The sequence below is a fragment of the Nannobrachium achirus genome, assembly GCF_963921795.1.
Source record: "Nannobrachium achirus genome assembly, chromosome: 9".
NCBI lineage: Eukaryota > Metazoa > Chordata > Actinopteri > Myctophiformes > Myctophidae > Nannobrachium > Nannobrachium achirus.
The window spans coordinates 40,458,308-40,470,807 of record NC_137818.1 but is presented as its reverse complement, the minus strand read 5'-3'; the positions used below and the strand labels follow the sequence as shown (position 1 = coordinate 40,470,807).

The following is a 12,500-nucleotide window of genomic DNA, read 5'->3' as shown; positions in this document are numbered from 1 at the left end:
TGACTTCCTCCGCCGGCGTGGCGACATCGAGGCAGAGTACGCACGTGCCCTCGACAAGCTCACTGAGCGCTACAAGACCAAGAAGTGAGTGTGTGTGTGCGGCCTCATACTGTAGGTCAGGGTTCCCCAATAGGTGGCCCGCGGGCCATTTGCGGCCCGCGGGGGGCTACTGTCTGGCCCACACCAACCCTAGTAATAAAGGTGGTACAAGAGCAGCAACAACACTAGTATATCGTCGTTGTCGGGTGGAAATCTCGTATCTCCAAATTTGTACGTTCTTTCGCAAATCATACAAGGCCGTCACACAAAAGTAGTGAAAACAGCAGATCTACACAATTTTAAAAATGATGAATTCAAAACGAACGGTTTTGGACATACAAGACTTTCACCCGACAACGACGATATCTGAACTGTCGCTGGAGTTGCAGGAACGCCGCCGTCGCCCCCTGCAATGTTGTGGCCCTCGGCTTGGTACCCTAGACATAATTCGGCCCTTGGGGAAAACTAATTGGGGAACCCTGATTTAGGTGTTTGTTCTTTGTGTAATAACGTGGTTCATTTGTCTGGAGGTGAATTCTGTTTGTCCACACAGAGGAGGTCAGGGTTTCTTTCGTTATTGTTATGCCAATTATCTATAGGGTCTATAGCTCCTTTTCCACTGGCCCAACACCACACTCTAGGCTAGATTACTGTAACTCCATTTTTACCTGTCTCAACAAAACATCCGTTGACAAATTGCAGCTGGTTCATAACGCTGCTGCCAGGTTACTCACTAGATCAAAAAAGTCATGTCACATCACCCCCATTCTAGCCTCTCTGCACTGGCTCCCGGTACACTACAGGATCCATTTCAAAGTCCTCACGTTTACCTACAGAGCAATTCATGGCCCGGCCCCTACGTACATCTCAGAAATTATCCGTCCCACCCCTACCACTCGCTCACTCAGATCCGCTGATAAACACCTCCTTGATGTCCCTTGGACAAATCTAGTAACCAAGGGAGACCGAGCCTTTGAGGCCATAGCCCCAAAGCTCTGAAACGCCCTCCCCCTGGACTTAAAAACGTCCCCCTCAGAGGCCTCCTTTAACTCATTCCCTGCCAGGCCCGATAGTCCCGAGATTATTCCAATGTCTTTCCCCGCCAGGCCCGATAGTCCCGAGAATTAAAAAAAAAAAAAAAAAATCAAAAAATTTTTTTTTCAAAAAAGTTTTTTGACCCCCAAAAATGGAGTAGGCATGATAGCAATCGCGAAATTGCATGTTTAACCCCCATAGCAACCCCATCTTTCAAGCATGGCAGCCATTTTGGCAGCCATCTTTGTTAAACATAGTGGCTGTTATCTCATGAATGCCTGAACGGATTTCCATTCGGATGTTTTTGTTTGAAAGCTGTGAGCAATGTGGACACACGTGGTGCATTATCTAGGCATGGGTGTGCATGATCCGTGCACACCCAATTACATGGAAGTCTATGGAGACGAATGGCAGGTGGGAGTACGGAGGTATGTTAAAATGGCGGTCAATGTGTTAAGAGGCATCTAAAAACGCACATGTTCAGACAGGCCTTTGGTCACTTATAGGCATCCCTGTTTTTACTGTTCTTTTGTATTCCTTGTTACTGTGGGTGTTTTAATTTATTGGTGTCTTCTCTGCAACTGTAGAGCTTATTCTTATTTTTTTATTTTTTATTTTGTATCTCTGCAACTGTAGAGCTTACTTTTTTATTGATTATTGTGTATCTGTAAAGCACTCTGTGCATTCGTGCGGTGAAGATGTGCTATATAAATAAAGTTCATTCATTCATTCATTCATTCATTCACACCACTCCACACCACCCCACCCACTTGTGCCAGGTTTTCCACGACAAGGACCTGGGTAGAGTGGTGTGAAAGTTGCACTAAACGTGGTACTAAAAAGTATCCAATCTAGAGTAAGTCTGAGCTATAGGCCAAACAGGGCCAAACACTTCATAATGACTGATCACTCACTGACTTCTCATTTAGACCACCAGGATATAGTTGTAATACATCATGATAATAGATTCTATTGTGTTATAACCACTATTATAATCTATTATAGTGTATTGTAATTATCATAGTAATACATTAATACTTTATAGTGTATTATAATCACAGTTATAATCCATTGTAGTGTATTATAATTTAGGATAGTTGTAATACAAATTTATATTGTATTATAATTACAGTTAAAAGGGTCAATTTGTTTCTTACCGATAGGGGTACTTTTGTGTAATGGAAAATGTAGATATTTTGATGTGGTGCGGTGTGGTGTATCATGTATGTAGTGTGGTGTGGTGTGGTGCTAAAGCTACAGTGTACAAATGGAACCAAATGGACCCTATGGTCCATTTGGTTCCATTTGTACACTGTCAGAGTTAAGGGGAGACCTTGAAATGTGAACGTTTGAGAAACACTGTCCTACTGATTCACCTGCCAAAGGAGCCCCCACTGGGAGGCCTTCATCCTACTGCTCCCAGCACGTAGGATTACATGCAGCGACAAATATCACCCTCCCCGCCCCTGCTTCTTCACACTGAACACAAGCTAACTGTGTTTGTATAGACGCTCGACAAAGCCGGGTGGATTCGAAAACCCACAACCTCCGCGGCGGTGGGCAGGCACTTTAACCACTGCACCAACTGAGTGGCCAGGAAGTTGGGGCTTTAACCACTTAAAGCTGCAGTACAGTACAGTACAGTACAGTACAGAACAGTACAGTACAACAGTACAGTACAGTACAGTACAGTACAGTACAGTACAGTACAGTACAGTACAGTACAGTACAGTACAGTACACCCACCCACCCAGCCAGCCACCCAGTGGTGCTGTTGCGAATACAACTTTATTTTGACAAAACTGTATGTAAGAGCCCCCATTCTGGATGGGTACACAACTACAGTACACATCAAAGTCAAATACACAGAGGGCCAAAAAACTAAATTTGCTACAAGTCGAGGGCCGGACTGGTTCAATGTTTATTTAAAACTCACAAGGTGTCTGTCACGGATCGCGGCAATGCGTTGTAAGCATGCAGAGTTTATTTATTTTGATGGGGAAATTACTTTCTTCTCATTGAACTGTACAGCGTTGCTTGTGTTGCTTTGCTTCGATGTGACAATGTGGAGGACGGCACGAGTCACGGCCGCATACACAACACATGAAAGCGCTGTTTTACATCCTCCATTCTAAATCCAAATTTCCCTTTTTGGTTTGTGATTGGTTGGCTTCACGATGTACGTTCTTTTCTCTGTAGGTTTGGTCAGAACTGTGAAAGCTAAGAGAGAGAGAGAGAACACATATATTGTCTTTTACCACGTCCACGTGTACCACATGTAAACTGAAACACCTTTTTTGCCTTTACTTCAGTAAAGAGTCTAAACTTAGAACGTCCGTCATTATTTTTATGCTCAAGATTTTTGGAAACATTAGACATTATACTGTATGGTACAGAATGTTAATACAATTATGTCGAGGGCTTGTAGATCAGCTATCTTCGCTATCTACTGACATTGTTTGACATTCTCTGAAATAACTTTCTTTAGAAAGTCTTTTAGAATGGCCGCCAGGAGGAAAGTGCAACAACTTGGAGTGGTGTGGCTAAAGCAGCATTTCACATCCATCACTGCAACTCACATGATGAATTGCTGCACGCTGCCAAATATTTATTTTAATGATGACGGCTCCTAGATTAGGTGAGGTGAAATGAGGACAACTGTCTCTCTTTCTCTCTCCCCCTCTCTCCATTCTCTGTTTCCGTTTCTCCCCTCCTCTCTCTCTCTCTCTCTCTCTCTCTCTCTCTCTCTCTCTCTTTGCCCACTCTCCAATCTCTCTCTCTCATCAGAAAGGAACAGTGGGGTCAGTCTGTATATCAGGTTTGGTCCGTTCTGCTGACTCAGACGCGTCTGGAGAGCAGGGAGCATGCAACGCTCGCTGAGACCTGCTGCAACACCCTCACACAGCGGCTGACACACAGCACCGAGGACGCCCAGCGGCTGCACAAACGGGTGGGTGAGGGCAGGACAGCGGTGCCCTGGTACCCGGTTTAGCACCGCGACCCACTTTTGTTTGCGTTGTCCACAAAGGGAGGAGGACGACTAATGTCAATTAACGCAGTGTTACTCTATTGACCACTTTAACCCGGTGGTGGAAAAAGTATACCTCACATTTAAAAGTATCAATACTGCAATATAGAAATACTCTGTTACAAGTAAAAGTCCGGAATTCAAAATGTACTTGAGTAAAAGTACAAAAGTATTGGCATCAAAATGTACCAAAATCTACCTAAAGTAAAAGTAAAACGTTGAAAATAACAGATCTGCATGTAGACGTTCTAAGAGTAAATAAAGATGTAGACGTCCTAATAGTAAATAATAAAATATAAAAAAACAAATTTAACTCACTGTCAGTTATGACTCTGACTGAGTGACATAACTGTTTGTTGTATGTACCCCAGAGCAAGGAGCTTGCCGTCCAGATGCAGGACGACCTTCTGAAAGTCACCATTGAACTGCAGACCGTGAGTCCAAACCACACACACACACACGCGCGCACGCACACACGCACACACGCACACACACACACGCACGCACGCAAAAGAGAAATCCTTAGTGTTCATTAATCCTCAGGGTAAATCACGTTTTCATGTGAAGGACCCCCAATCATGTATACCGGTATGTATTTGGCTGCCGACCCCCATCTCAAAATATTTAGTTCCAGGGACCCCCAGAAGCAAAGATTTTAGTTAAATGTTAGCTTTTAAAAATGCTATATATTCAAAGATATGCACACATTTTCAAGATTTTTCTAAAGTAGCAGATCTACACGCTCAAAGCGCGGCACGAAGGGACGCGGTATGAGCTTGTATATCTGCTATTTTGAATAGCCAAATTATAAAATAATGGTTAAAGTGGTTAAAATCTAAAAGTTAATGAAAGGTTTAAGATTATTACGATGATGGCACGTACTGTTTACAAAAATAGAGGATGATGGACAAAGGTTTGGGGGTGGTTGAATCACAGCTAAAGCGATGGAATGATTTACTGACCACAAAACACAGATTTGGTGAAGTGGAACAAGAGTGTGTTAAAAGCCGGTAGAACAAATACAGTGGAAAAAAACTAAATGAAATCCAAAGTCTATGTAACACATACCGTGCATACAAAAATAGAGGGTATGAGTTATAAGGGTGATAATGTTTCTGAACATTGATTTGTTATTTTTGCCATGTCCTGATGAAGGCTCTGAAGACATACAACCAGTACCACACAGACTGCCTGACGGCTGAGGGCAAGCTGAAGGAGGCCGAACGATTGGAGGAAAGACAACAAACGGGGAAGTCAACTGACCTTGGCCTGGTCCAATCAGTGGGGCAGAGGCGGACTTCAGTCAAGAAGATGGAGAGACTAATGGAAAAGGTAAAGGCTGTGTGTGTGTGTGTGTGTGTGTGTGTGTGTGTGTGTGTGTGTGCATGCGTGCGTGCGTGCGTGTGAGAGAGAGAGAGAGTACTGCATGTATTTTTGTGGTTTGAAAGAGGCACAGGAAGCCTTAAAAGTGGCACATTGCAGAGTTTCCTGTTACTGTTCGTGGCTGCTGTGTATGTGCACGGCGACCCGTCCCCGTGCACGGCACGTCGTATATACCAGAGAACAAATCTGTACATCAGTGCAATGCATGTTCTAAGTAGTAATGAACAAAGACCATGCTCCGTCTGTGCATGTTATAGTGTCTTGTCAATGTGATATATTTCACTCAATGTGTTTGTTTGTGTTTCTGTGTGCCCTCTCTCACGTTGTCCTGTGCGTGTGCAGAGGCACGGCAGAGTGCAGGAGACTCAGCTGAAGTGCACCAAGGCTCGCAACGACTACCTGCTGAACCTCTCCGCAACAAACGCAGCCATGAACAAGTACTACTTACAGGATGTCAGCACTCTCATTGATGTAAGAAATACACATCTCTGATGTATGTATGTATGTATGTATGTATGTATGTATGTATGTATGTATGTATGTATGTATGTACCGGTATGTATGTATGTATGTATGTATGTACAGTATGAATGTAATGTATGTATGTACAGTATGTATGTATGTCCATGAAAGAGTGTCAGATGTTCTCTTACAACAGCCATTACGTGCCACACTTTTCTTTTTTTTTCCTTTTTTTTCTTTTACTTAACTACAAACAACAAACTGCCAAGCCAGAAAACCACATACAGAAAAAGACATGGACAACAACAACACCAACAACAACGGGAACAAAAACAGGAAAAGAAAAAAGGGGGGCCTGGGGGGGACACTATTTACTCTTATACAAATACCATTTTTCCCATCGCTTTTCGTATGTCTCTGCTTTGGTCCTCAGGTTATACGTAATTTTTTCCATGAGGCTGATTTCTTCCACAATGTCCAACCAATGTTCCTCGCTAGGAGGAGCCTCTTTCAACCATCTTCTTAGCCGCCAGGGTCAGGATTTTGAACAGATGAATGTCCAACTGTGTCTTCGGGTATCAAGCAAATATATAAAATACCCTGGGGTCATTAATGATCTTATAACCCTCTAATATCCTTAGTGTGATGTATATCCACATGAAAACAGAGATAGACAAGGAATAATAATAATACCTGGAATTTATATAGCGCTTTTCTGAGTACCCAAGGTGCTTTACAAGTGTGTGAGGGGGCCGGTGGGAAAGGGTACTGTAAGTAACAACAACAACTTTATTAGGGGGAAAAAAACTAAGATGGGAAAGTATGATAAGAGATAAGCAATGAAACACTAAAAACAAGAGTGACAATTCTTGTTTTTCAAAAATTGATATGGTCCTAAAATAAGGTAGGACAGGGGATCAGGGAGGAATAGATTCAAGGTACAGTTTCAAACTTTCAAGAGGGAATCTCCCATTGGCCTGGGGAGGTATAGTTTTCCTATCAGCTTCATTCCACTCTTGTCGATTTCATAAGAGACTCGTCGCCAATTGCAAGATAATTTAAAAGTTATTTGGGGACATGATGATAACCCCATTCCCATTATTAGACGAAGGATTTATATTGTCTGTGTTATTGTTTACAACCACACTTATTCACGTGTGGCAAGAACGCAGTTCCACTAGTTTTACAAGTAGGCTAGTGTAGGCTTAGAAGCCTTTTCCAGAAGTCAATTTAATGTTTTCCATTTAACGATTTCCTTTATCCTCATCTAATCTTGCGCTAATGCACACAACTGTTTTCACCAGGTTTAAGGCCTTGTAGGCTTTTCAGAAGTTAATTTAATGTTTTCCTTTTAATGATTTCCTTTATCGTCATCTTGCACTAATGCACGCAACTGTTTTTGCCAGGTTTAAGGTCTTATTTTAGTTGTTTCTCATAAGCTCGCGACCCTCCTTGCCCATCGGCCCCCACCGTTGTGCTTAGGTTCACCGGGAAAACCGCGGTCGCCTCCCTCCCTCCATCAATGTTTCTTCTCTATTTTTCAAAAGCATAAAATAATCAAGGCCCCTCCACCTTGGGCCCTACAGTAACTCAGTCCCCCCCCCCGCCCTGTTCCTACCAGTGCTGTGATCTAGGTTTCCACCTCTCCGTGGAGCGGCTGATGAGGTGCTACCTGGCCGTCAGGGGGCGTGTCCAGAAGTCGGAGGAGGCGGGGCTCAAGCAGCTGGAGGCGGCGGTGACGTCGCTGGACCAGGGCGGAGACAGGGACGCCTTACTGCAGCAGCACGACACGGCCTTCTGCCTGCCCTTCAAATTCAACTACCACCCACACGAGGGAGACCAGGTCAGGCTACGCCAGGGGTTTTCAAAGTGGGTGACGGGGCACCCTGGGGTGCCGTGACGGAAGTCCAGGGGTGCCGCGAGATCATTTGATAATATTTGGAATTTATTTGGCCACTTGGACACAAAAACATTTAGTATAATTTTAAACTTGAAGTACAAAGTTATTTTCAGTCAGTTCTAACCAAAATGGCTGTTATCTCAACGTTTTCCTCGCAACATATTCACTAAAATATCATCACTGTCGGGCAGAAGCCTTGTATCTCCAAGTTTCGAATGTGTACGTCTTTTGGTAAAGCAAAGCCCTGCTCCATCATACAAGACTGTTGCACAAAACTAGTGAAAACAGCCGTTCTACAAGCACTTGTAGATCGGCTGTTTTCACTCGTTAAGTACATTTTATAGATGATAAATACAAAACGAACGGTTTTGGACATACAAGGTTTCCACCCGACAACGACGATATGCTATAAATATAAGGTGCTGGGAGTGAAAATTATAATGTAGGGGTGCCTCGGATTAAAAACAATATTTATGGGGTGCCCTGAGACAAAAAAGTTTGGGAACCCCTGGTCTATGCTATGAATGATGCTATATGCTGTCACTATTAACTAAACTACACAGCAAAATACTGTTCATTTAATTCAACTGTGGCTGTTAAATTGACAGTTGACCAAAATAATATTTACAGTATAGAGTATATAACTGGTAAGACGTCTCAGGGCATCTATCGGACCAGTTACCCATAAAGGAGTGTGGATCCCTAGCATCCTTTAAAATTGCCCTGAAAAACCACTTACAGGCAGCAGCCGTTCGCAACTGGTAAAAAAAAAAAAACAGCCCAGCCCTACCCTCCCCTGCCCCTTCTTTGTATATACTTACTGTTTGTTTAGACTTACTGTTTTCTTTTTTTTTTGTTCTTTAATTTTATTTTATTTACATATCTACTCTACTGCATAGTAATGTGTTCTATTCGTCTGTCATTCAATGTTATATGAGATACTTAAATGGTTTCCTGTGGAAATAAGCTTAGTCTTTTCTAGGATCTCCTTTTAGTAGACCTTGTACCAGTGAACTGTACCGTCATGAAACTGTACCTTTTCCTATGCAAACTTCTAATAAAGTCTTCAATCAATCAATCAAATATATGGAGACTGCTGGTACCCATATGTGGAGATCCATGTACTGTATATGGAGATATGCTGTAAGAGCCCAAACATGTTTACTCAGTTATTCGTTTTTGTGAAGGTCCTATGATGTCTATGACATCTGACATCATACATGGAGATCCCTGTTTGTAGAACCAGATAGATATGGGCTTATTGTTGACATCAGGGAACTCCATATAAAAGGGATTCTGTTAGTGTGACATCAAAGTGATTCTGTTAAGAGTGGTTCCCCTGACATCACAGAGATGTCACAGTGTCAGGGGAACCACAGTGTCAGGCGTTATAGACAGAGTTACGGACACGTTCACATACTAAACTGCGACCTATGGTCGCAATAATCATTGTCAAATTCAGTCAAGTTTGTTTGAAGAAATGTACACCTCCACAGTATGCAGACAAATAGCACAAGTAATGCACTCCTCCACTGTTCCATAATTAAATTACAAACAGTGCTATGGGACTCGGTTGCTACTCATAACCTCTGGCGAACAATTTAAAACATGGTTAGCTTGCCCAGCCATGAATTTAATCCAGCATCGAAAATGAGTTTTCACCTGTTGGCAAAACTCCATGAGCCCTCGTTAGTTATCACCAAATTTGCTTAATAATTAGTCACAGCCTCATTCACATATGTCCTCATTAAACTAATTGTTATAGCTGTGTGTGTGTGTGTGTGTGTGTGTGTGTGTGTGTGTGTGTGTGTGTGTGTGTGTGTGTGTGTGTGTGTGTGTGCGTGCGTGCGTGCGTGCGTGCGTGCGTGCGTGCGTGCGTGCGTGCGTGCGTGCGTGCGTGCGTTGCAGGTGTGCGAGGTAAGTGCGGAGAGCCAGGTGAGGTACGAACTGGAGACCAGGTTTCAGCAGCTTCAGTCTCGCCTCGGCGCTGTTACCTTGGAAACTGAAGAGGTGAGCTGTGATTTCACACTCTGTCTCCCAGCCTGTGATTTGAGCGTCTGTGGAGTGTTATTATTCTCTTTGTCTGTCTGTCTGTCTGTCTGTCTGTCTGTCTGTCTGTCTGTCTGTCTGTCTGTCTGTCTGTCTGTCTGTCTGTCTGTGATGCTTCTGTGGAATGTTATTATTCTCTTTATTTGTCTGTCTGTCTGTCTGTCTGTCTGTCTGTCTGTCTGTCTGTGACGCTTCTGTGGAGTGTTGTATTATTCTCTTTGTCCGTCCATCTGTCTGTTTGCATACTAGACCTATGTACTGTAACTTATTTGTCTACATCTCTGTTTCAAATCCAATCCAATCCAACTGTATATGAATCTATCTAATTAATCAACCATGGTCCATCTATTCATACCCCTCAACACTTACTGTAAACACACGCTACACTCACAAGCACCTGGCACTATGCATATTAAGACTGCACACAACATTATGCACAAATACATGTATCTCCATATTGTTGGCATGTCAAGTGCTGATTTGCACTGATGTTGGACACAATTAACAGTTATCTGGACTGCCTCACCATTCCCGGTGTTATTTCACAAATCTCCAGTTCATATATGAGCAAATAAGCCTTTATATGGGCCAATATGCCCACAGACATTCAGGACCCATCGCCTGCCTCCACAACTTGAACTTCATATAGTACAAAATAAATGGACAAAAAAATCATTTCTTGTTTGTTGTTGTTCTTAGGTCAGTAAAACGCTCAAAGCCACCCTCACAGCGCTCTTGGACAGCATATGTGACAGTGACAGTAACTCCGCCCCAGACCTGCCCAGCAGCCTATCGCATGAGCCTCCGGCAGCAGGCGCCTGCCCTAAACTAGCCCTGGCAAAGCGGCGAGCCAATCAGCAGGAGACAGAGACCTACTACTTTACAGTGAGTGATGTGATTGGTTAATGGTGCACTAATTGGCGTTGTTTCAGCCGTCTCTTCAGAGACTTAAAAATATATAATCTATTTAGTGTTGGGACAACCGTATTGACCACAGCATTTTGCTCTTAATTCATATTCAATATGCCACTCCTGAGTCCTGAGTATTAATTAAAGCATTGTTGAGATATGTTGGGGGTGAAATTGAACGATGCAGATGATATATAGGTATGTGTTATGGATGGGCTGGGGAGAATATTGTCAGTGGTCAACAAGATTATGGTTTCATTCTTCTTGATGAATGCACATTTCTCCCTGTCTTCAGAAAGTGAAGGAGTTCCTTACCAGCAGCTCCCTGACCTCCAAACTCCAGGCCAAGCATGATCTGCTGCATGACGCCATACAGAAAGGTAATATCCCATTCCCACTGGTCCTAATAGTCCTAAAACTATCATTACTAATACTGTCATACACAGAGACGGACATATCACCACGTATTGATAAGATAATGTAAGGTCAAAAAACAGTGGCGTCATCCTTTAAGAATGCTTTGGAGAACAATGCTGGTGATTTCAGTTTATTGTGTAGTCCCCTTAAAGGAGTAGTTCACCCCCCAAATTACTTTTTTTCTATTGATTAGTCACACCATGGAGACCTGAGTTCAATAATATGTTTTTGTATTTGTTGCCTTCCTAAGACAAAAATGTGGATATAGTGAATTTACCCCCATTGATTCCGGATGGGGACCCAAATGCAGTTGGGGCTCCATCCGGAATCAAAGGGGGTACATTTATTGAAATCAAATTATTGTCTTAGGAATGCGACAAAAAACAAAAAATATGATTGAACTCAAGTCTCCATGGCGTGAGTAATCAATAGAAAAACAGTCATTTTGTGGGTGAACTACTCCTTTAAGTCTAATTTATTATTTGCTGATTGGCGGTGTCAGAAATAACTGCCTTTCAAATTTCAGGCTAACAATATGACCCCATAAAATAAAATGTATCTGTAAATAAAAGGTTCAAATAACTTTGCTTTTGTGTTTCCCAGCCGAAGCAGTTGACAGTGACCCATCCAGGTAAGTACAGCTCTCAGAGATACAGCCAAAAGAAAAGGAAGGAAGTGTAAAGGAGGAGGGAAGAGAGGAGGAGAGTAAGATTGGGGAGTGGATGTCAGGGACCCAAGGTGCTCACACACAGTTTTGTGATTCGCATATCGTCACTGTCGGGCAGAAACCTCGTATCTCCAAGTTTCAAATTTGTACTTTCTTTCCCAAAGTAAAGCCCTGCTTCACCATACAAGTCCGTCGCACAAAAGTAGTGAAAACAGCTGATCTACAAGCACACAACGCCTCATGGTGCGAGGCGTTGTGTGCTTGTAGATCGGCTGTTTTCACTAGTTTAAGTCATTTTTAAAATGATAATGCAAAACGAACAGTTTTGGACATGCAAGGTTTTCACCCGACAACGACGATATTCATGATCATGGGTTGAAATGTAAGAGAAAAGTCAGAGTTTTGCAAAGGAGGCCCCTGCAGAGAGAGAGAGAGTTCAGTCATAAACAAAAGCGTCTTTCATAAGTGTACCTCTCATACAGCTGCGTGTCATAGTTGTGATGTATTATATTTCCCAGAGTGCAATGTGCTCGGTCAGTACGCGTTTGGAAGTCCAGACCCGTTTCCCAGTACTGTCACAAACTCTTCACCACAGACATGATCTCCTACAT

The 12,500-nt window shown here is 42.9% G+C and overlaps 1 protein-coding gene across 1 annotated transcript in view; it reads left to right on the top strand.

Annotated features, from left to right (window-relative positions):
• The window catches only part of arhgap4b (Rho GTPase activating protein 4b), a 27,976-nt gene that overhangs the window by 3,191 nt on the left and 12,285 nt on the right, over nucleotides 1-12,500 (top strand). The window contains exons 2-12 of the mRNA XM_080734016.1: nucleotides 1-84; nucleotides 3,862-4,024; nucleotides 4,474-4,536; nucleotides 5,258-5,434; nucleotides 5,828-5,956; nucleotides 7,569-7,790; nucleotides 9,756-9,857; nucleotides 10,596-10,781; nucleotides 11,101-11,185; nucleotides 11,826-11,853; nucleotides 12,408-12,500. The exon at nucleotides 1-84 is cut by the window's left edge and continues 82 nt beyond it; the exon at nucleotides 12,408-12,500 is cut by the window's right edge and continues 4 nt beyond it. Coding sequence (XP_080590142.1) covers nucleotides 1-84; nucleotides 3,862-4,024; nucleotides 4,474-4,536; nucleotides 5,258-5,434; nucleotides 5,828-5,956; nucleotides 7,569-7,790; nucleotides 9,756-9,857; nucleotides 10,596-10,781; nucleotides 11,101-11,185; nucleotides 11,826-11,853; nucleotides 12,408-12,500 — 1,332 coding nt within the window. The remainder of the gene's footprint in view (nucleotides 85-3,861; nucleotides 4,025-4,473; nucleotides 4,537-5,257; nucleotides 5,435-5,827; nucleotides 5,957-7,568; nucleotides 7,791-9,755; nucleotides 9,858-10,595; nucleotides 10,782-11,100; nucleotides 11,186-11,825; nucleotides 11,854-12,407) is intronic.